This window comes from Manis javanica, chromosome 1, assembly GCF_040802235.1.
Source record: "Manis javanica isolate MJ-LG chromosome 1, MJ_LKY, whole genome shotgun sequence".
In the NCBI taxonomy this organism is placed as follows: domain Eukaryota; kingdom Metazoa; phylum Chordata; class Mammalia; order Pholidota; family Manidae; genus Manis; species Manis javanica.
Window position 1 is genome coordinate 95,685,912 of NC_133156.1, and position 23,717 is coordinate 95,709,628.

A 23,717-nucleotide genomic window follows, 5' to 3' on the forward strand; every position below is an offset into this window, starting at 1 on the left:
GGGGGTAAAGAGAGGGCAAATGGGTGAAGGTGGTCAAAGGGTACAGATTTCCAGTTAAAATGAATTAAGTTCGGGAATGTAATATATGGAATGGTGACATACAGTTAACAATACTGTACTATATATTTGGAAGTTGCTAAAATAGTAAATCTTAAAAGTTCTCAACAAAAAAGTTTAACAAAAAGTAACTTTGTGAAGTGATGGATGTGTTAATTAATCTTACTGTGGTAATCATTCACAGTATATACATGTCATATCATTATGATGTATATTTTAAACTTATACATTGTTACATGTCAATTATATCTCAAGAAAGGTGGAAAAATTTAAAAATAAGTGAGAAAGTTTTACTACTATTTCTTAAGAAAAAAAAAGTTGGGTCGGAATAAATATATGTCTTCCTATTTCTGATCTGGTCCAATGTTTCTTCTATTCTCAGCTGCTTCTCTAATTCACAGTTTATAAAATATGTAAGTATAAGCAATTAAAAGAGCAGCTTTTCTTAAAGTAACACTGTTCTACACTTTTATTATTTACTTGGTTTATGCAAGATGGAGACAAATCTGTAGGTGCCCTAGCAAGACTATAATACTCTTGGTAAAACACTGGCATTGAATGATTTAAATACATCAACACCAGGCAAGCTACTGATTTTACCTGTGCTTACTATATTTAAGGATATGAGAAAAAGGGCTATGATGTGAAGAGCCAAATATTTTCACATGTAACACATCTGAAATTATAACGTACATCAATAAAAGGTAATTATTCAATATTTTAGAATCTACCTGTTTATAAAGTGAGACAGGCCTGCACAGTTGATAGGGAACTAAACTGATCATTTTTGAAAAATAAGCATATGGAGCAACCATCACAGATCGTTTTGGTAACTACAAGTATATTGTTTCATTACAGTTAGATTGCTCCTAAAGTTCTGAAGTGAGAGGGCCCTAGGAATTTGTCATTCATGTCCCAAGTCATTGATTGCTGAAATACAGTATGTTGATTCAGTATTTCACATTTTCAAGTGTAAATAGGAAAAGGAACACAGTATGTTAACTGACAAGGGCTCAACTGGAAAAAGGCGAGAGCAGTTTAGAAAATAAAATAGGTGATAAATGGTAAGTGGCTAACAAGCTAATTATCATTAGCTTTTAGCAAATCTCCTTTATTCATCCTTATACACATAAGAGGGGTATATATATATCATTCAGATTTCAGTTGTGAAGACAGAGACAGTAGAAAAAACTTTCGAAAGAAAATCAATTTTTACAACTTTAATTCCTGAGCTAAATACTGTTTACTACTGTAAATACACTATTTATTGTTGGTAAGCAGGAAGATAAGGTAGAGGAAGCATGGGTTCTGGAGTCATACATATATGTCCTAGTTCTCTCAGTTATTTTAACTTTCTGAGTCACAGTTTAGCCATCTATGAAGTAGTGTTGATGAGAAGATTAAATGAGAATGTAAGATGCTACAAAAGCAGGTATTAATGCTCACTCCCTTCGCACTTCATCCCCAACTAAAATTATCATTAAAGCCCAGATTTATTGACAGCAGTTTGTACCATCAGACAGAATTAAGAGGAACATTACTTAAATTATTTTTGTATGATCAAAGAATATGCAACAAAATGGGCTGTTTGACTTGACACTTAAATGAGATGATATACTAAAGAAAAAGAAAATCAAAAGAGAAATTTTGGAGGAATAAGAGGAACAAGATTAAGAATCGGCAATCAAATGGTGAATATTAAATTAGATCTGAATGTAATCAGTCTGTAAAAATTGTACAAGGGGAAAAACCAAGTAGCTGACAGAGGTAATCCTCATGGTGTGCAAAGAGATAAGAAAAAATATCACAAATGGTAGTCCATAAATGGAAAAAACAGCAGGAAATAATGACAGATGGTATTATACAACTAACAGTTGAGTACAAAAACCAACAGCATATATTCTGTGAATATTCAAGTCTGTTTTACTGTTATTGTAACAAAGAAACAATGAACCTCAACCAAGACTGAGACATAAAAAATTTAATTAATATATAACCTAGAAACGTGAGGTTTTAAGGAAATCAGAGATTATATGGACATGAATAATAATGCTTTCTACTACACATACTAAGTAGGTGTTCAGTTCCTAAGAATATACCTTTAAAACTGAATCTTGAGTTAAAAAGCTTATTGTCATCTTACAAATAAGGATATTGAGTTATCAGCCAACTGAAGATTAGATGTTTTTCACTATCCATCCCCCTCATCCCATGAAATTGGAATTTTTCAATTTAAACTTTAACTTTAATTAGAGAATAGCAATAACATCTTCAGAATGAAAACAGCATTAGATACCTATTCAATCTGCTCATTTAAAAAAAAAGGGGGGGAACTCAAGGGTCAGAAATCAGTATTACAAATTAATAAAGGGGAAGAATTTGATTTGCATTTTTAAAAACATAGAATGTCCAGTTCTATATTATGAGGTTCTTTCCCCCCTTTTTTGCAGTGTACTGATTTTCTCATAGCTATCAGTAACCAGAAGCCCTTTCTGATGGGAACCAGGTAGCCCACAGCCGGTGTCTAAGTGTTGGTCTAATGGCAAAGTTGATACCTGGTGACTGCATTTCCTGAACACAATTGATTAAACCAGGATTGGGCAGCTGACCCTCCTAATGATGAATACTAGCACAAAATGATGAGCTAATCAATTGGATTTCCTTTCTTGGAAATATGATCAAGAAATACTAGGATCTTTTACCAGTTCTTGAAGCAGAAGGCAAGAGATCATGATATGGTTGGCAGATGGCCGTTATCAGATTCCACATGCAAGACAAAATTATAAAGGGGCAGAAATTCTAAGCAAGAGAAAGGAGAATGGAGCAGCAGAGAGAGAAACAAGGAAGCACTGAGCATAATGGTCCACGGGAGGGAGAGTCTACCCCTGAGAGCTGCTGTGCTGCTTCATGGCTTTCAATGTCCATGAATGACTTAAACTAAACCTCTCCCTTTCTCTTAAGACATCTGAAGGAGGTCCTCTTCCTTGGAGCCAAAAAGCTTAATCAGAATAGAAATATTAAATAACTACTTAAATATATATTCACATGATTATATATATTATATAACAAACTACTCTGAGAATGTATTTACTTTAAGCAGGAGGAACTGAACTTTTCAGGGAGTTCTCTGGGAACTGTAAGGCTGGTGCAATGAAAACTGCTCACTATTATGGAAATCAACTTCCTTAGATTGAACACCAGGGCAAATTTGAGATGACATGGAAGTCTCTGAGAGGTATTGGGAATGAATATACTCAGATGGGTGGAGAATATAAATTGAGTAGAAAGAATGGAGAACACACAAGAATAAAGCCAGATGCCTGTTTAGATGTGCACTCCCTTTTCAGAAAACAGAAGTCCTTGCCCATCTACTTCTAGCCCTCCTCTCCCTTCGTCCGCCTTTTCCAACTATGCTATTTTGGTTCTGAGCACTGCCATCAAGGGAAAACTTACCCCTCCAATATTCACTTTATCAACACTTTATACCAATGGGAGATGTAGGAATAGTGGCAGTTATAGTGCATAAACATATGCTTTATTAGAACAAATATGAAAGGGAGCTCCTGGCATATTATAGCAATACAAAGTTAGACAATTTAACAAGATAGTAATACCTTAAGAACTTCACTTGTCTGGAAAACTAATTTAGAACCAACAGACACCACACAAAAGAAAGTTCACAAGAGGTAATATAACAGTAAACAAATATGGGAAAATGCTGAACCCTACTAGTTTTCAATAAATGTAATAATGAAATCATAATTTTTAGTCTAGCAAAGAAAATTTTGCAAAAATAACTTATGCTGCTGAAATATAATGGATCAACTCTAACAAATTACTGATGGTAATGTACACTAATATTGGAAATGAACTCAACTGGTATCAAGAGCCATATTCATTTCTGTGCCCTGTCCTCATGATTACACTTCTGAGACTATATCGTAAGAATCCTAAATATAGAAAAGAAAGCATTATTCTCAAAAATCTATCTCATATTATTTCTAATACAACAATAAGCATATGGGAAAACAACAAAACATTCAACTGCTGGTTATATGCAGCCACTAAAAAAGATTTCTGTAATGACATGGAAATGTTTTAGAAAGGGAAACAAATTATAAAAAGGTGTATATAGAGAACAATTAAAAGTAAGTAGAAAAATATTTGTAAGTTAAACAGAATTATTAAATGAAAAAGGCTGAAAGACAATGGTGAAAAGCTAGCAGTGTATTAGGGTGTTAAGATTATGGGCCTTTTTTCCTTCTCTTTAAAAAAACCTCAATATTGTGGTTATGTTACCTTTATAATAAAAATAAATGATAACCTCCAGCAGTATAATTGTTTGCAGTCATAAACAGGGCAGGGCAAGAGACTCCGAAGAATATTACTATATTATAATATAATACTTACTATTCATAATAATGACAGAATCATAAAAAAGCTTAAATTATATATGTATTTTTACTTTTTGAGATAGCAAGAAGGTGTGAAATACGATGTAGAAAGGTTTTATTGGAAAATGTAAAGGTTATGGTACTTAAAGAGTTAAATTTTAATTATCAACAATGTACTTGCAGCAATTTTTTCCAAGATTATGCCATTAAAACGAGCAGATATGATATGAACATTGAAAAACAAATCTCTACGGTAATGGGAAAAAAAACTGATTCAATATTTACAAAGCAGATTATACCAGAAAAGTTTTTCATAATCCCAGAAACCTACTCAGGTCTTCTAAAAAATTAGAGAAGTTTTTACTTTTACTTAGATAATGGGAATTATGACAGGTTCTACAATTGTGACTATTTTTTTGGATTACAGTTTTAATACTTTATATGCACAGAAATAATTTTTAATAATGTTGTAACAAATGAAGACATTAAAATGTTAAATGAAATACCAATACAGAAACAGTAAGACTACTATAAAATTAAAAGCCACACCAAAATTTTCTTTAATACCAAAAACATTTCAAGCACCTCTCATCAACTTCTTAATTTTTCAAACCACTGATGCATAATTCCAGAAATATTATTTAAGAAAAAAAAATAGTTCAATTAAATCACATGTTGAACTAGAAGAAAAAAAATTCCTCAACAATGTAAAAGCCAAAAACAAATTACAATGAATTTTAGTTTAGAAAAGAGGGTCTATAATTCTACAACAGTTTTTGAGACTTCTGTAGTAATAAGTTGTAGATTTTCTCAATCATACAAAAATTAACTCATGTATAAGAAAATTTCAACTGTAGAAATGAGCACATATCACAAATACTTCAGTCAGACAGCATTTACTAAACAGAAAAATGTTTGAGTTCTAGTATTCTTCATTTTGCTGAACAGTCATTTGTGTCATATACTATTTTACTCTTTAAGAAAAAAATTTATATTATCATTTAAGTAATTTAAGACCTTAAGAAAATACTAAATGAAAACTGTTTATGATAAAAAATTATGTTAGAATAGTCAATGGATTCGTAGTATATTATTCTGCCTAAGTAAGTGAATGTAATAACTGAGAAGGAAAGAAAATGCATGCTTATAAATTATCTTAACTTGAAACTAATGGTATAGTTCTGTGTGCCCATTTGGTGTGAGGTAGATACCATCTATGACCATATACACTTATAATTGGTACATATAGTAGTCTACTGCATAAAAAGCACACACTATTTCCATTACACTAATACTCAGAAAAATAAATTCAGTTATTATGAAATAAACTTTTCCTAAATAATCTTCCTGGAGTGGGGTTGGGGACACAGAAAGCCAATCTTTAAGACACATGAAATGTTCTTTCAATGAAAAAATTTCATATAGCAACTAATCTGTATTATTTATATAGATTATAATATATAGTTTCCAGTCAACTCCTTGTTATAGATTTTTATAGGAATAGCATGCATATTCTAGAAGGAAGGAACTCCAGAAATTAAATCAATAAGCAAATATTTATTAGGCACTTGTGTAAGCAGGATTTTATAGCTGGAAACTACAAATACTATATAAGAAAAGTCTGGAATGAAAAGAACAAACTAGGAAATTCCTAAGATTTCTTTCTTTTTTTTTTCCTAAGATTTCTTATATTGCTAAATTCAGCAATTTTACGTGGCTAGGTATTTGATGAACTTGATTCAGAAAGCATTTGTTTATATATGTATTTGTTTGTACAGGAGTTTATATTTCCCAGGACCAGAAACCAGAAAATGATCTAAAATCTGAAATCACAATTTTGTCCTGGCTGTTGAGCAATTTAACCTCTACTAGCATCTCAATGGAGTGTGAATGTGTAGACTCTGTTTCACAAATAAAAAATTACCTGCTGTGCACCTGATAAGCAACCAATTCCAAACAAAAGTCTCTAGCCCATAGGATGTAAGGTCAAAACAGAGCTGGGATTTTTCTCAGAGCCTTTTGCTTTTTATGCCTTGAACTTTTATTTCTCTACTGGCTCTTAAGCTATCCCAATCATATTTCTACATTAAATCTTAAATTACTATACTACTCTCTTGATTATAAGCTTACTATCTATGCTAAAACAAGATTTCAGCAAAAACCACTTTTACAGTTTTTCCACTCTTTCTATCCCTGACTTATGGGGGACAGGGTGTGGAGTGTAAGGTCAGAGGAAGAATGATATTTGGGAGGTGACACAGACACTTGAACTCGGAGCCACTTCTCTTTCTGAGCTATCAAGCCCAGTGTAACTTCATGAGGCTTTAGGACAGACTGTTTCCAACCACAGGTGTTTAAATCTTCTGTACAGAGAAGAGTTAAAATAACACCAGGAAAAAATGAGTATCAGAGATCTCAGGCTCTTGTGTCAGTTCTCTGCATGAAGAATAGCTGGCTGGGCAATCTTGTACAAATCACTTACTCTCTTTTCCTCATTTATAAAGCAACTAAAGATCATGGTCCTTTCAGATTCTGGAAGTAAGACATTTAGTTGACTGTAAATAACGAACCTGGTCATATTCCACATACAAAAGCCAGCCTTACTTCTTTCTTTGTACCTGCTAACTGAAATTCTCCAAACTTTCAGGGAAACTTGTATAAACTCAATTGCTCAAGTATAGTTCTGGCACTACTAAATTACCTGAGTGAGAGTTACATGTCACTTGATTCTTTCAGCAAATACTTGGGCTACTCTGCCAGGCTTAGGTAACTTACGGAAGTCATATTCAATAGTAAAAACAACCTTTAGTTGAAAATGTTACAGAAAAATTTTCATCATGACTCAGGTTTCTATCCAACTGAAGTCTTTGCCCATTAACCCCTTAAAACTAAGTTACAGAAAACTGTATAAAACATTATCAAACTAAAAATCCAATGGACCACTGTAATTTCTGTTCTGGAGCACCTGTGGTTTCAATGATTCACTATTTATTTAATGCTCTTTTCCTAAATTAAATCTCATAATATTTTCTAATAAAAGTTGGCAAGCAGCATTTATGTGCTGAAACAAACTCTTTTTGAAACACAGATCAGGACTCTTTAGGACCAACCATGTCCATATACTGCCAATTAACTGCTACCACAAAAAAACTGATCCAAGTATTTTATTTTACCTTTTTAAACAATCAGCATCAGCAACCCTGAGAACATATCATTTATGCCAAAGTTTGGTAAATTTTGCATGTAAAATTTTTAGATGTCTTCACTTTTCTTGCTCTTCCTTCTGTCTGAATGTTTATCAGGGTGCTATATAAAACTAGGGTCCATCATTACAAAGAGTTATAATCCAGATCTAGAATTTTAAAGTGATCCTTTTAAGAATCATTGCCTCTGATTTATATATTTCTACCTTTTGTCCACTTCAACCAAACGTTTCTTATTTCTCCATGCACTACATAGGAGACACTGTACTATAGAGTCTAAGGTTATAAACCCTGGAGTTCTGCTTGACTTTGTATTCTTGCTCTGCCACTTAATAGTCACAAAAATACAATGATATAATAGTACCTCTATCTCATGAGGTTGTTATGAGGATAAAATGGCAACCTTCCATTAAAACAAAGCAAAACCTCTCTGTCTAAAAAGACAACAACTAAACGTAACATAAATCCCTGGACTGGATCCTGCACTAGAGGATGCAAACTTTATAAAGGATGTTACTGGGACAAGTGACACAACTGTAAGCAGACTGTAAAAAGCTAAATTTCCTGAATTTGATAAATGTATGTGGTTTCAAAAGAAAATATTCCTGCTCTTAAGACACACACATTAAAGTATTCTGGGCTAAAGGGGCAAAATGTATGCAACCTACTCTCAAAATGGTCAAAAAATAATTGTGTGCGTGTATGTGTGTTTAGGGATTGGGGGAAAGAATGTGACAAAAATGCAAAAAACTGATGAATCTGGGTAAAGTATGTATGGGGATTCTCTGAATGATTCTCACAACTTTTTTCTAAGTTTAAATTTATTTTACAATAGTATCTTTAAAAACCAGCTTTGACTCTCTCACTTGCCACTACTAAATTTCTCCACACATTTCTGTTCACAGAAACATCCTGAAAGTTGCATACAGTCACCATCTCCCCTTCTTTACTCTACTCTGCTGAGAATGAGATTTCCTTGTTGCCAAACCCAGTGATTTCTTCTTGGCCTCATTTTAATTTCTGCACAGTGCTGAACACAGACAACTACTTTTTCAACTCCTAGACTGTGGCATCACATCTCCCTGGTTCTTTGATTTCACTGGCTGCTCTTTGCCAGTTTCTTGCTGGCTGCCCCATTCCTAAATATCGTAGGCCCTTTTCTTTTCTCTACCTTATGCAGTCTGTGTCATTAAATAGCACTCTGAATTCCAGACTCAAGTATCCATGTTTTATAAGACATCTCCACTGGTTTGTGAAATGGGCATCTCAAACTTTGCTGGCTAAAACTGAACTCTTCGTCCTCTTCCCTATCCCATAAAATCTGCTCCTCTTTCAGTTGCCTGTTATTACTAAATGCTACTTGTGTTCATCTAGTTGTTCAGGCCAAAATACTAAGGGATCATGCTTGATTTCCTCATATCCCACATCGAAAATGTCAGTCAGGGCTATAAAAATATACTCTCAAAATACACCTTCAAAATACACTCTGAATCTGACCCCTCCACTGTCTACCCTAGTTCAGATACCTGTTCAGTATGGTCTACTACAATAGGTTTCCCTGCCTTCTCTTTTGTTCATTTACAGCCCATTCTCTGAGACAAAGCAGCAAAAATGATCATGTTAAAGTTCCAATTAAATCATGTCCTCCCTCCATTAAAAGGCTCCAATAGTTTGTCATTCCACTTAAAATAAAGCTTCACATCCTGACCATAGTTTACAAAGTTGTACTCTGCCTTTCTCTCTTAACTAATCTTCTAGCAGTTCGGCCCCTTTTTCCCACTATGTTCCACACTGGTTTTCTTGCAGTTCTCTGATGATGTTACACTGGTTCCCACCTAAGAGTCTTTATTTTTACATGCAAGTTCTTCTCATTCAGATTGCTGGTGAAATATGACATTTAAGAAAAGCAATGTTCTCTTTCCTCTCTCTCCATCCCATTATTCTCTATTTCCTCTCACTGCTTTAGTTAGTACCTTTTTACCCTTTCTCTTCATTAAAAAAATCTTTAAGCAAAAAATTAGTATGTGACTGCTTCTCATTGTATATAAAGGGAACAATACAGATGAAATTCAAGCTCCCTTTAAGTATTTCTCCTAATCCTGATCTCCTTTCCAGAGGTACTGTAATATGTTTGATGCATATCCTTATAGATCTATTTTTTGTGTACTTTAATTTCTGTAGAAATAAAAAATATTTGTTTTATAAATATTCATTAAAAATATGCCTTAGCTTTTCTTATACTGTAGTTCTATTTCATTATTAAATGCAGTACAGTCTACTGATGAACATTTAACCTGTTTATAATTTAGCACCATTACAAGCAATTCATTCATTTAAAAAATATTTACTGAGTGTCTACTATATTCTAGGCACTGTTTTAGTTATTGCAGATTCAACAATAATAAAACAAAGACCTGTGCCCTCCTGGAATTTATATTCCTCTGGGAGGGTAAATAAACAGAATGTAGTGCAAACTTTTCCTGCAGTAGGCAAGATAATATTCTAGGCTTTGCAGACCACATACCTGTTGTATACTGTTTTTGTTTTACAGCTCTTTAAAAATGTAAAAACCATTCTCAGCTCTTAGGCTGTACAAAAATAGGCCTAGGGCATTGAAGATCTAGCTTGCTGACCCGATAGTGTTAGAAGGTGGTATGTGCCATGCAAAAAAAAAGAATTCAGGATAAGGGGGATTCAGTATGAAATAGGGTGTTTAGAGAAGGTGAGATCTGAGCAAAGACCTTGAAGTAAGACCAGTGACCCAAATAGATATTTGGAAGAAGTACAGTCCAGACAGCCAAACTAGCTAAAGCAAAGGCCCTCAACTAGGAACATGACTGATACTTCTATGGTACAGCAAGGAGGCCAGTGAAAAAGAAAAAGTGGTAGTAGGAAATGAGGTCAGGGAGGTAAGAAGAAAGATTATGTAGTGATTGTAAGGACTAGCTTTTCTCTGAATGAAAGGGGAGCCTTTGCAAGGCTCTGAATAAAGCACTGACAGCAACTGTCTTAATTTTGTAAAAGGCTGGCTGTGGCCACTATATTGAAAAAGGATTGTTGGGAGGGGCAAGGGTAGAATAGGGAGACCAGAGTAACCTATTTTAATCCAAGGAAATATAATGGTAGTGGCTTGGACCAGAGTATTGGTAGTAGAGAGGGTGAGGTGTGGTAAGATTCTGGCTGTATTTTGATAATACAGAAAAAACAGATTGTCCTGAAAGAACGGATTTGGAAAGTTGAAGAAAAGGCAAAGTCAAGAATAACTCTATGATTCTGGTCTGAGCTACTGGGAGGATGGAGTTGCCACTGGCAGACAAACAGGGAAGTCTGTGGGTAGAGCAGGCATTGGAGAAATTTAGGAGTTTAGTTTTGGACATGCTAAGTTTGATGTGTTAAAAACATGTACGCAGAGATGCTGACTAGGCAGTTGAACATATAAGACCAGAATCAGAAAGAGAGAGGCTAAAGATCTAAACTTGGGCATTGCTGGCATTTAGATGGTATTTAAAGCCATGAGACTGCATGAGATTACCCATGGAGTATAGATGCAAAAACAAAAAACCAGGACTGAACCCCAGGGCTTTCCAACATTCAGAAATCTGTGAGAAAAAAGGCAAAGGAGAAGTAGGAGTCAGCACTGAGCTAGTAGATAATCAGGGGTGTGTCGTATCCTGGAAAGCGAAGAAGAAAGTGTTTCAAGGATAGGGAAGTAAATGGCTGTGGCCGGTGTTGCTGATAGGGCAAGAAAAATGAACAGAATCAATGGCATATGGCATTTGGCCACATGGAGAACCTGAGGAGCTCTTTCAGTGGGAATGGTACAAAGGCCTGACTGAAGTGGGTTTAACAGAGTATGGGAGGAGAAAACTTGGCAATATTAAGTATAGCCAACTCTTTCAAGGAAGAATGCCATAAAAGGACACCAAAAAAATGGGGAAACAGGTGGTAAAGAGTAGATCAACTTTTTTTCCTAAAGGATGGGAGAGTAATAGCATGTCTGTTTCCTGATAGAGTAATTCAAAACAGAAAAAAAATTGATATGGAAGGAAAGATGCTGAAGCATTGTCCTTGAGTAGATGAGAGAGGATGGGATAGTACAAAAATAGACACAAGAACACGAACAGTTAATCTAAGGTAATAAGCAGGATAGCATGTATTGATGCAGATGCTTGTAGGTACATAGGGTGGCAGGAGTGTGGAATTTCTGATGGCTTCAATTTTCTTAGCAAAGTATGAAGCAAGGTCACGAGCTGAAAGTTGGGATAGGAAAAGAGATATTGGAAGTTTGAAGAAAAGAAAACATATATTTACATAGGGACAGGTGCAAAGAAAGCAGAGTTGGATTTAATATGGGTTCTGGTTCTACCAAACAAGCAAAGAGCAAGGGAGTGGATCCAAGGGAGGGATTAAAATGATTAACCATGGAATTTAAGTTGAGTAAGAAAGGGAGTGCAAACACGGTAAGTGGCAGGGAAACAATAATAGGGCAATGGACTGGAGATTCCACTGGGGTCAAAAGATGGTTGGGGCTGAGATACTAACTAGAGGGGAACTACAAAAACAGGAAGATCACAGAATAGAACACATTAATGGTAACCACAGAGGGACTGCAGAGGGACAAGCCCTTTTTTATGGGAGTGACTGAGGATAGATTGGAAGAGCATTGGAGGAAAGGTCTAGGAAATGAGGCCAGCATAATGGAAAGTTCAGTTATGTATATTCTTTTCAATTTCAGTATAAAGACTGAAGTGTTACTGGAGAAAGGGGCAATAAGCTTGGAGCTAAAAGAACTGAGAAACGAGGATGAATGACCTGCAGATTAGTAGTGGATAGAAATCATGAGGGGTAGTGGATCACATAATCTGACGCCTTAACCCCAAAATGAGGATTTTTTGGGAGAAGGGACGGAGATGGTCTGAAAACAGCAAGGAGATGCATGGCAGACACCTTTCCCACCTCTAGGAATAGTGCTCAGAGCTATGGGAGGGAAACATACAGCCACAACTGCACAGTATAAGAAAGCCAGGTATTCGCAAGAGCAAGAAAGTGAAGGGAATGTTTAAGAACAGGTTGAGACTGGACTTTGCAGATGGTGGACCATAAATCCCAATGGGCACAATGGAACAGTATGAGTTGGGAAGGGGTTTAAATAAAAAAGGAGACAAATACATGAACTAGAGAGCAAGATATGAAAGGTAACCTTGAGGTCTGGAGTTCCTGTGGCTACTGACAAAGAAATCCTTGAACACATATGACTCCTGACATACCCGTTTCTCAAACAAATGGAAATTGTTGGTAAATGAAGTAAAAAATGTTTTACTTTAAAATTAAAATGGCTGTGCTGATTTAGTCAATGTATGAGTTTCCCTTGTCAATATATACTAGAAAACTTTCATTTTCATCAATATGATGGCTAAAAAAAAATTTCATTGTTCTACTTGACCCTATTGGTAGGATAGAGCATTATTTCATGTTGGCCAGCTGTATTTCCTCTTTTGTGAATTTGTCCATTTAAAAAGTTTTGTTGTCTTCTCTTTTCTTACTGGTTTATTGTGCTTATTAAGAAGATCTATTTTTCTATTTTATTCTGTTCTTAATGATTCACACAAATCAGCGCTGTAAATTTGTTTCAAATCTTCAATGGCCCATACTAGGGCAATACAAGGCTAAGTAGGTCAAAATCTATCTCACAACCCCCAATTATATCCTAGAGATAATCAAGGCCCATCAATCAAATCTGGTCATACCCATTAGTTTCCGTATTGTCTGTGACTGCTTTTGCATTACAATGGTTAAGTTGGCATGGCCCACAAAGCAGAAAGTACTTACTGTCTGGTCCTTTACAGAAAAGTTTGTGGATTCCTGTTCTTTACCTTTCAGGGCCTCTAAATTACTTTGAGTTTCAAGAACACAGTAGGTCTTTATCTTTGCTGATGTACTCTCTGAAGTGCTTCTCAAGAGTCTTCCAAAATGCCTGAGCCATTTCTCCCACTCTCGGCATGGAATCTGTTATTACCCTCCTGGGCACCTCCACAGATTTTTATCGTAAAGGCTGTAACTACACTTGATAGCACTGTTTTGCTTACATACCTCTTTTTCCACTAGTATGAAAATCTCTTGAAGACAAAGGACAGTCCCAGCACTAGTAAATGTTTGGTGAATGAATAAATGGCTTACAAACTCCTTCATAATTTGCCAGTATAATGATCAATGGTTTATACTTGTTTCTCTACAGTTTTGGTGGATATCATCTTTTTCTAATCATTCATTTGCAGCCATTTAGTACATTCATGATTTGCTGAAATCTAATAGTTCTCTTCCTTAATTTCTTCTTTAGTAAAGACAAAAGCAATGCAGTATTGGCCTTTCTGGGTTCAACATTTCATCTCTGGCAGTAACTTCTGCCATAGGATTAAGGGGACTCCACTGATAATTATTTTACTTATGGCTTCAGAGTGCTTCAAATTTAACTTAAAATACAACTAAAATGTTTTTTGCTTTAATTTTCAGTATAAATTTAATCTTCTGTATCTTGTGGGTAGTCTCATTCTCCCTATCTGGAAAATATCTGTTATTTTTTTGCTTATTTCTCTATTAAGACTTTATTTTGCTAGGGGTTTTACTAAGTGTATTGTTCAATTTAGTTATTTAATGGTCTTTTGTTACTTCTCCTAACCCCCTAATTGGATGGATTTGTTTTTTTCTTCCCTATTCCTGTTGAGGTCATTATTAAGAGTGCTTCACCCACAAATGCTTGCAATTCATGTTAGAAACCAGCATTAAATATTCATTGCGAATTACATCTCATTCAGGTAAGGAAATTTTTCCTTTTCTAAAAGTTTGAGGATAGCTACACCCTGTTCAGTTTAACTTTGTAATTTACCCACTCACTTTTTACTGTGCTAATAAGGAGCTAGCTTCACTATCTTAATAATGTGGTCTAAGATACACAGTTTGTAGATTCACTATGTTATAGTGAGTTATAAGATTCATTAAAAGATTCTGCATTCAATGTATATGTATTCATAAGATTCTGAGTATGTATATTACATAAAATTTTACAAATAAACAACATAAGCTCTTCAATGAGGAAGATCTAAATTCAGATCCAGTCTCAAACACCCTGAGTTCTTGGGCAAAGTACTTACCTATTTCTACTTCAGTTCTTCCATCAGTAAAACAGTTAAAATAACTCCCATGGCACAAGTAACAATGTACCCTAAGTGCCTACAAATTATGCCTTGTATTCTACAGAGAAAAAATGTTAATTCACTCCCTCCTCCTTCCCATCTCAAGCAATAAAGGCAATAAATACTGTGGTCCTTAACTTATTTTAAGTCCATTATCAAATTCCTTTAAGTAAAAGCAATTTGGCCATCAGATCATGAGCTTTAGATATTCATATACTCTGACCCTTTTTTTTACTTTGGAAATGTACCTTATGCAATAATCTAGCTAGAAATTATTTTATATATAAGGATGTTCACTGTAGTGTTTCTTAAAACTGCAAAAATTGGAAACTTGATAACTGTCCAGAAGAAAAAAGTTTAATTATTAGAAATTCACACAAACAGTATGTGGTTACTTAAAAAGATGCTGACAAAACAATAGCATGAGAAAATGTTTATGGTGCTAGATGAAAAACACAGAATGCAAAATTATTCCTATAGTAAAGTCTCAACTGTGTAAGCATCAAATAAACTGAGAAAAAATATTGGAAGGAAATGCATCAAATGGTGTACAGTAGTTATCTCATAGTCCTGGTATTAGTGATTATCACTTCATGGTTGTTTTCTGTAATACCAATAATCATGACAATGATATAATAATAGCAGTTATTATTTATGAAGTGTTTAAAACATGTCAGGCCCAGTTCTAAGAATTTACTGTATTAACTCATTTAATCCTTATAACATTTTAAGAAAATTGAGACAGAGATACTAAGCAACTTGACCAAGGTCACACACGTAATTATAGAAGTTGCCAAGATTTGAATCCAAGTCTGTCTCTAGAGCTTCTGTTCCTAACTGCTACACTGAAAAGATCTGCTTTGTTTTTAAAGTTTAACCTAAAAAGACATGTCAATTCAAGTCTTATATGTTTTCTTTCAGTTATGAGCTTTCAGCACTATTTCAGTTGTGAATTCATGTATTTGCTCTGCCATTTGGTACCAACTTGGAATAAGATGTAGCCACCATTCCTGTATGGGTTCCATCTACTTCAGAAAATTCCAAGACAAATCTGCACTCCTATTTCTTGTTCCATTATCTCATTTAACCATTGAGACTACGGAACTCTAACATTCTTTTTTTTTTAAAATAAGTTGTCATTGATACACAATCTTATGAAGGTTTCACATGAGCAATACTATGGTTTCAACATTCACCCATATTATCAAGTGTCCCCCACACACCCACCCCATTGCAATCACTGTCCATCAGCATAGTAAGATGCTATAGAGTCATTACTTGTCTTCTCCATGCTGTGTACTGCCTTCCCCGTTACCTACCTATATTGTGTGTGTTAATTATACTGCCCCTTAATCCCCTCCTTCGCTCCCACCCACCCTTCCCAACCCCTCCCTTTGGTTTCCGCTAGTCCCTTCTTGGAGTCTGTGTGTCTGCTGCTGTTTTGGGAACTCAAACATTCTTATTACACTTACTGGCAGTATTTCAAAGAAAGCTAGTAAGGAGGTCTTGGAGGGCCAAATGTGGCTTCCAGAAACTATCTTACACTAACACCCATCCATGTAATACAAATTTACACTAGCCACCCTTGCAAACATCTGTTTTCCACTGTAAGGTTCACCGGTTTCTGCAATCCAGTAGACCCCTCATCTGCCAACACTCACCAGATACCTATCTACTAGGTGAATGGGACCAAGAAAGATCCCCAGCATTTGGGGAATTCCACTATTTCTGATCCTCCCATTTTGAAGGTGACATTATTCTCCACTGTTTTTGAAAACTATCAGTTAATCAATCACTTTGATTCTCTCAGCTTTCTCACCCAATTTGTAAACCAAATTGTTCTTTTTTGGGGACAAGATCTTTTTGGCACCAATATGTATTTAAGTATCAATCCTAAAAAGAATTGTTCATAAATTATACCATGGGGAGTAAAAATAACTCCCACTAATGCTGTGCTCCTTTTTCAAGTTTACACTTGATAAATTAATTTTATTACATATGTCACTTGGTTTGGCTTCCTCTATAACCAAATTTATTTTCTTAAAAACAATATTTGCAGAATCCAGCACAGGTAAATGCAGGCAATTCTTCTAACTATAGTGCATTTACATTTCAATGAAGTTCTACAGTATTTACAAAAACTGACTTCATCCTTCAAAAGGATTAACATTATACGAAGAAGAAAAATTAGACATAAAACAATACAATAACATGTGCTGATAATGGAAATATTTATAACCAGAATCACGTATTTTTGCCAAAATCTTACCCTGCTCACAATTTATAATGGTGATAAGCTCAATTACTTAAAAAATTTTATAGATATATCAGTGGGAGGAATTTAACAATTCCCTTAATACATAGGACTAAGATGTAACCACAGCAAGGATGATCCTGGATAGGTGCCCCTTTTAGGAAAAGAAAAATGGAGCACCCAGAACTCATTAGGCTCACATTAAATTGAGTGAAGTAAAAACTGTACTGCCAAATTGTTATGCATTTATATACTGCATATGCTGGAGAGTAAAAAATAAATCTACACCTTCAAATGAATATTTCCCTTTTGCAGCCTCAAGTTTTCAACTTAAGGAGCAGTTTTCTAAGAATAGGTGAAAAGCAGCGTAAAATGGAAAACAGATTCGTGCCCCCCCCCAAAAAAAATGAATCCTCCCCTGCTTCACTAGGTTTAACTTATTTACCATTCTAATACGAAAGCTTTGACATAACAGGTAAATTTAAATCCAAAAGGAATTCTTGTTAGCTACTTCTGGACAGCCATTTTACAACCTTTCATTTCCAAGTACCTATCATACGATACGTGTTTTAAAAACACCTTTTCTTAAGGGAAAAAAAGAAAAGTACCATTTATGCACTCATCATTGAAGTCATCACAATCCCAAAGCAGGATTGTTATTAAGCTTCTTAATACAACTGTCAAAATCAGTTTGTGGATAGCCTCCAACTGTAAATTCCTACATTTATGTCTGCCGATGGACCCAAACTGATTACTGATTGTTATGATAACGGACTTAAATTCTAAGTAATCCTTGCAAAATCCAGTTGATTCTTAAGATCAGTAAACAAATAACAGGCGACCATTTTTAAAGGAATAAAGCCATTCCGAAAACAGGTTGATTGTGGTTGCCGGTCTGCTCCTCAGCAGCTGCTCGCAGTAGCGTGTTCGCGTGGGAGAGGTACAAAAGGGCAGAAGTGCAAAAAACAAACCCACGCAAAAGCCGTACACAAACATTAACATCATGTAAATGTGTCGTGAGGCCAAAGGGCCCCAAGGGGAAAGAACTGTCTGGAGGCGGCGATCAGCGGGCCGAGTGAGCAGGTGTGGGTCCCGGAGGCCCGGGTAGAGGGGGCCGGGCGGGGACAAAGGCCATCCGGGCCAGCGCGCGGCAGAGCCCAGAACGTGCGGGAGGCAGCCGTCACGGGGCAGCGACTGCGGCACCCAGGGCGCGCAAACGCCGAGGTTTACAGTGCGGGGGCAAAAGCTCCCCGGGGAGCGGACCCTCCCCTTCTCTCCGTCCCTATCGAGCTCCAGGCCCTGAGCCGCAACATCTGAGGAGCCACCGCTTACCCGCCGCCCGGGTCCCGCAGGACGCCCATGGCGGCAGCTGCTGGGTTTTGAACCGCGCCGCCGCCGGGCTCCAAGCGGCCGAGCCGGCACCGGGAGGGCGGCGGGTCCGGAGCCTCTCTTGCGGCCCATCAAGGCAGCTTCGAAACAACTTAACTCCGCTCCCGCCCTCCAGCCCGGGCCCTCATACCCTCACGCCACCTACCCGATCCCACACCATCCCAGAGGCCTCCGGCACTCGGGCCCTCTGCCGAAGCGGCGTTGCCTCCGGTCTGGGGCCTGAAATGGCTGCGGAACAAAGAAAATCTGGGCTCCGGCGAGCGCCGGTCCGATTGGCCGGGGGGCGGGGCCCGCCGCTGGAACGTTCGCCGGCGGTCGCCTTGGCAACGGCGGCGGGGCTGGGACAACCGCGGCCTGGGCCTGGCAAGGCCTGCGGACCTGCGCCCGACGGCGCGCGGCAGCAGCCTCTAAGCCCGCGCTGCAGCGTTTGGCCTCTCCCCGCTGCGGGGCTCACAAGCTCGCTGCCCCTGCGGTCGGCACCCTGGCCTCAGCCACTGGCTCGCGAAAGGAGCCGCTGCCGAAGCTGCTTTGCTCCGTGAGGCCTCGATCAAAATGGCCCTGTAAGTGTGGTTGCCTAGGGGCTGTCCAAGACCCTTCTAGCATGATGACCCTATCCCAGCAAGACTTCTGTACTCCAGGATAACCTCCAAAGTGACAGCCCTGCCCAGGGAGCCTGTTTGACACCGAACATGCCGCATATCCCACAATAATAGAATTCCGATGACGTTGGTAAAAAGAAGAAATGGCTTCAGTAGATAGATACGGGCGGACGGCTGCCTGCTAATATTGCATGACAGGATTTTGAGGTATGCTGTATCTAGCATATGTACTGCTCTGTAGGTAAAATTAAGTGACTTATAAAACCAAGGTTTACGTCTACAGCTGTGTATTCATGCAAAGCTGTAGTTTCTTGCTCTTAGAAATAACAAGCCCCCTTTAAGTAACCAGCCGTCATGAGAATAAAATGCCTTCTAATTTCTGAGCAGAAAATAATTCAAAATGGGAGAGGGAGAACGTTTTATACTCAATTATAATAGTGGTAATAAATAAACATAAGTTCCCTTCCCCCCTTTTTTCTTATATATAAATTCTCTATGTATAAGTATTTTAAATTTGCATCACTAAACGATTATTATGTCCTAAGGTGATGATGCTTATCTTCCTTATGTGATCAGTATGTGTAAAACTGCCAGCAATTTTGACTATACTACTGGCAAGTGCTGTATATGTTACGTTTTGGAAATAAGAAGTGGTTATTGTCTTCTAGGCATATTCTACACAAAATTATAGTGCCAATACTAGAAAGTGTTTTTTTATTTTTACTGAGACATCTTATTTGTTAATAAACTTGTTAATTTTCATTTGCAACAACATTCATCTTATAAAACAACTAGTTTATGGAACTTAAATTTTGAGTATAAAAGGATCATTTTTATCATTAGGAAATTGAACATAGCAAATAATACTTTAAATAACTAAAATACTAATAACTATGCTTTCAACATTCTCTAATGTTAATTAAATAGCAACTGGATACAGTAGTGTACAGCAAAAAGAGGTCCCCCAAGTAGGGAGAAATTACTAAGAAAAAAACAATGTAAACCTTCCTAAATGGTAGTCTAGTATATGTTAAGGGAAATTTATCCAGAATATGAATATTTATCCAAATAATAAGCAGGGCTTATTTCTGCATTTGAGAAGTTCCATTGTGGAATAGGGAGCACTGATTTGTACAAATTGGGATGTGTGGTATGTGCATTCTACTTTGCTGAAGAAAAATAACAGGAAAAGTTTCTAAATCTAAAGTATTAGCAGATAGTGACAGATGTAAAGAACCAGTGACTAAGCAATTAGTAAGGAATTCACCTGATTGATAGTCTGGAAAGAACTGAAAAAAAGTGAAGTATCATTTAGTGTATGGAAGAGCATTTATTGGCCAAAATCTGAAAGAAAGGCATACTGATTATCAAATGTTGTGAAATTGAGGTTAGGCAAATTAAACATCCATTCTTTTATAACATTTAAATGAAAGTGAGTTAAAATTTTTATGTAAAATAATTCTGCATTGAATGAAGAGATGGTAGACATGTAGTGTTTTTGTCTTTATCCTCTAGGTTAAATAAAAAATACACATTTTAAACAGTAAATCTTACCATTAATAAGGATTTATTAACACAGCTTACTTTATTTTACTTTTCCTGTTATTTGTTTTCTCTTTGCACAGTTTGCAATGAAATAGTAGCTACCCAATTAGATTTTCTCTTTATACCCAAATACAGTATAGCAATGCCTATGTGGTTAAACTTTGAAGAATTTTTAAATGACATGTGCTGAAATTAAAAACACTAAATAAACTTAGATTTTAACTTCAAAAACTATTATAGATACCTTATATTTTAAAATTCTGTATTAGAATTTTTTTCTTAGGTGGAAAAAATAGACTAAGATAAGAATCAAAGAATGGTAGAAATTGCAAAATAGCATCAAGGGAGAAAACATACCTATAAGCTTTCGCCTTGAAAGGAAAAGATGCTTACTCTGTCAGATGTAGCATAGTCAAAGCAATTGTGAATCTCGGAAGCAGGGGGCCTGTATGCAGATGCTGGCGTTACCAGTCTTTCTGAGCTTCATTTCCCTTTTCTTAAGTAGGATTAAATAAGATAAAGTATGTTAAAAGCTTATTCGTAGAGTGCCTGGCAGGTACAGGGAAATAAAAGATAGTATTATAGATATTAATACATATAAAAGAACAGCTGTTTGAGAAGGGGGAATGGTGACTGACAGAAAATTGTAGGTCTGGGTATCCAAAAATTGTTAAATAAATATCTTCATTGGTGAGTATATGGAAACTCAATAAGAAAGTGAAATAATCTTTTAGATACAAGCAAGCTTCTAAAATGGAATATTTCTGGGAAATGTTTCCATCTATACTTCTGGAAATATATGAGAAGAATTCTAATTATATTATTTAACACTACACAGTTTAAGGAATTGCCTTTCATTGAAACTTCTTCAACTGGCATTAAGGAAAAAATATTTTTAAAAGTAATTACTTAGAAGAATTTAATTCAAAATTTGAAAGAGGATAGTTATAGTCATTTTCCAGAAATGTGTAGATATAGGCATTTCTCATTTAAAACAAACCTAATATATAGTTAGAATATACAGAAAGGACAAGAAAGGAGAAATTAGGGAGTAATTATTAACTGGGGAAGGATTAACTTCAAAGTTCTTTTATCTATTAATATCTCCTAGTGATTAAAATGTGGTTCTATTTATAAAAAGGGTCTACTTAGACTTCTACTTCAGGGAAGATGGAGTAGACCCACTTTCCCCTATTCCTCACCTAAGTACAACTAAAAACCCTGAATATTAGGTATCAAATAAATGTAAGGTGACTCTGAAAGGTGGAGGGAAGAGGTGGAGGTGGAGGTACAGCTAGGGCACTGGATACCCAAGGAACAACATGATGGTTAGTTCCCTGAGTTTTCTTTTTGCCTCATTTATCCCAGACTTGAAACTGAAGAAGCTAGCAACCTAGAAATGCCAATGGTGTAAACAAAAAAGTCCTAACAAATACAGCTCTGTTTAGCTGAAGAGCCAGGAAGGGGGCACTATAGCAGACAGAAAACATTTAGACAATAACTATTATACCAAAATATACAGGAAAAAACTGTGACCCCCGCCCTCCCCAACAGCCTCCACCATGCCAGCAAAGGCCTGGTGGAGAGGCTGGGATTCCACTCTCAACAAGCTGTAACAAGGTTCCTTAACTCCTCTTCTTTTCTGGTGTCAGAGAAGGTTAAGCAGAGAGCCAGGACTTTCATCTTTACTGGCCAGTAACAAGGAGCCTCCCATCTTGGGGTTAGTGGAGGCCAAGCGGAACTTGGGCTTCTCCCCAATCTGACAGTAATGAGGTCGTGTCTACTCCACACCCCCTCTTTCTCTTTCAGTGCTGTGTCGAAAAAAGCCAAAAGTGGAAGATTTAAATAAGATCCAAAGTCTCCTGACATGATACCCAAAATGTCTAGGTGTCAGTTAAATATCACTCATCATATCAAGAACCAAAAAGATCTCAAGCTATATAAAAAGAGGTAGTTAATGAATGACAAAAAGATGACAGAGATATTAGAATTATCTGACAGATTTTAAAGCAGACATAAAAATGCTTCAATAAGCTATAACAAAAACACTTGAAACAAAGGGGAAAATTTAAAGTCTCAGCAGAGAAATAGAAAATATAAAGAAGAACTAAATGGAAATTTTACAACTAAAAACACAATCAAAATAAAAAATTAAGTGGATGAATTCAACAACACAATGAAGGGGACAGAAGAAAGAATCAGTGAACTTGTGGATAGAACAATAGAAATTACCCAATTTAGCAATAGGAAGAAAATAGGTGAAAAAAAGCTAACTAAGAAATGGGCTAAAGGTCTGCACACACATTTCTCTTAAAAAGACACACAAATGGCTAATAAGAAAAAGTACTCAATATCATTAGCTGTTAAAGAAATGCAAATCAAAACAATGTTTTGAGTGACTATAACAAAAAATTTAATATTCATGTCACCAAAGTCCTGGAAGGAGAAAGAAAGAGGGCAGGGCTAAAAAATACTCAAGAAATAATGACTAAAAACTTCTGAACTTCAACAAAAGACACAAACCTACAGATTTAAGAAGTTAGGAAAGTTTTTAACAAAGTTCCAAAATAATAAATGGGGGAAAGATAGTTTTTAACAAATAGTGCTTTGACAACTGAGTATCTACATGCAAAAGAATAACTTTGGGTCCCTACCTCATACCATACACAAAAATTAAGTCAAAATGAGTCATAGAACCAAACAGAAGAACAAAAACTAAAACGTTCTCAGAAGAAAACATGGAAGTAAGTCTTTGTGACCTTGAATTAAGAAAAGACTTCTTAGGTATGTTTCAAAAAAACATAAGCAACAAAAGAAAGACTAGATAAATTGGACTTTATGAAAATTATAAACTTTTGTGTTGCCAAGAACTCCATCAAGAAAGAAAGTAAAAAGACTACTCACAGAATGGGAGAAAATTTTTGCAAATCACATGTCTGATGGAAGAAAGTATTTATAAATTGCATATCTGACAAGAGACTTATATATAGAATAAATAACTCACATCTCAATAATAAAGACAAATTAACTAGAAAATGGGCAAAAGGTCTGTATAGACATTTCTCTTAAGAAGATATACAAATGGC

At 36.1% G+C, this 23,717-nt stretch overlaps 2 protein-coding genes across 7 annotated transcripts in view; one reads left to right on the forward strand and one right to left on the reverse strand.

Annotated features, from left to right (window-relative positions):
* TNPO1 (transportin 1) overlaps positions 1-18,774 on the reverse strand; it is an 88,469-nt gene extending 69,695 nt beyond the window's left edge. The window contains exon 1 of one of the 2 annotated variants that reach the window (XM_017649931.3): positions 18,633-18,774. In XM_017649931.3, coding sequence (XP_017505420.1) covers positions 18,633-18,647 — 15 coding nt within the window. In that variant the 5' untranslated portion in view covers positions 18,648-18,774. The remainder of the gene's footprint in view (positions 1-18,632) is intronic. The other variant, XM_037026107.2, reaches the window with a different exon arrangement.
* Positions 18,775-18,796: 22 nt separating this feature from the next.
* The window catches only part of ZNF366 (zinc finger protein 366), a 313,644-nt gene continuing 308,723 nt past the window's right edge, over positions 18,797-23,717 (forward strand). For 3 of the 5 annotated variants that reach the window (XM_037026117.2, XM_073235216.1, XM_073235222.1), the window contains exon 1: positions 18,797-19,047. The gene's annotated coding sequence lies outside the window, so the exon portion shown is untranslated. Of the gene's footprint in view, positions 19,294-23,717 lie in introns of all 5 variants that reach the window. The other 2 variants (XM_037026116.2, XM_037026119.2) reach the window with 1 other exon arrangement.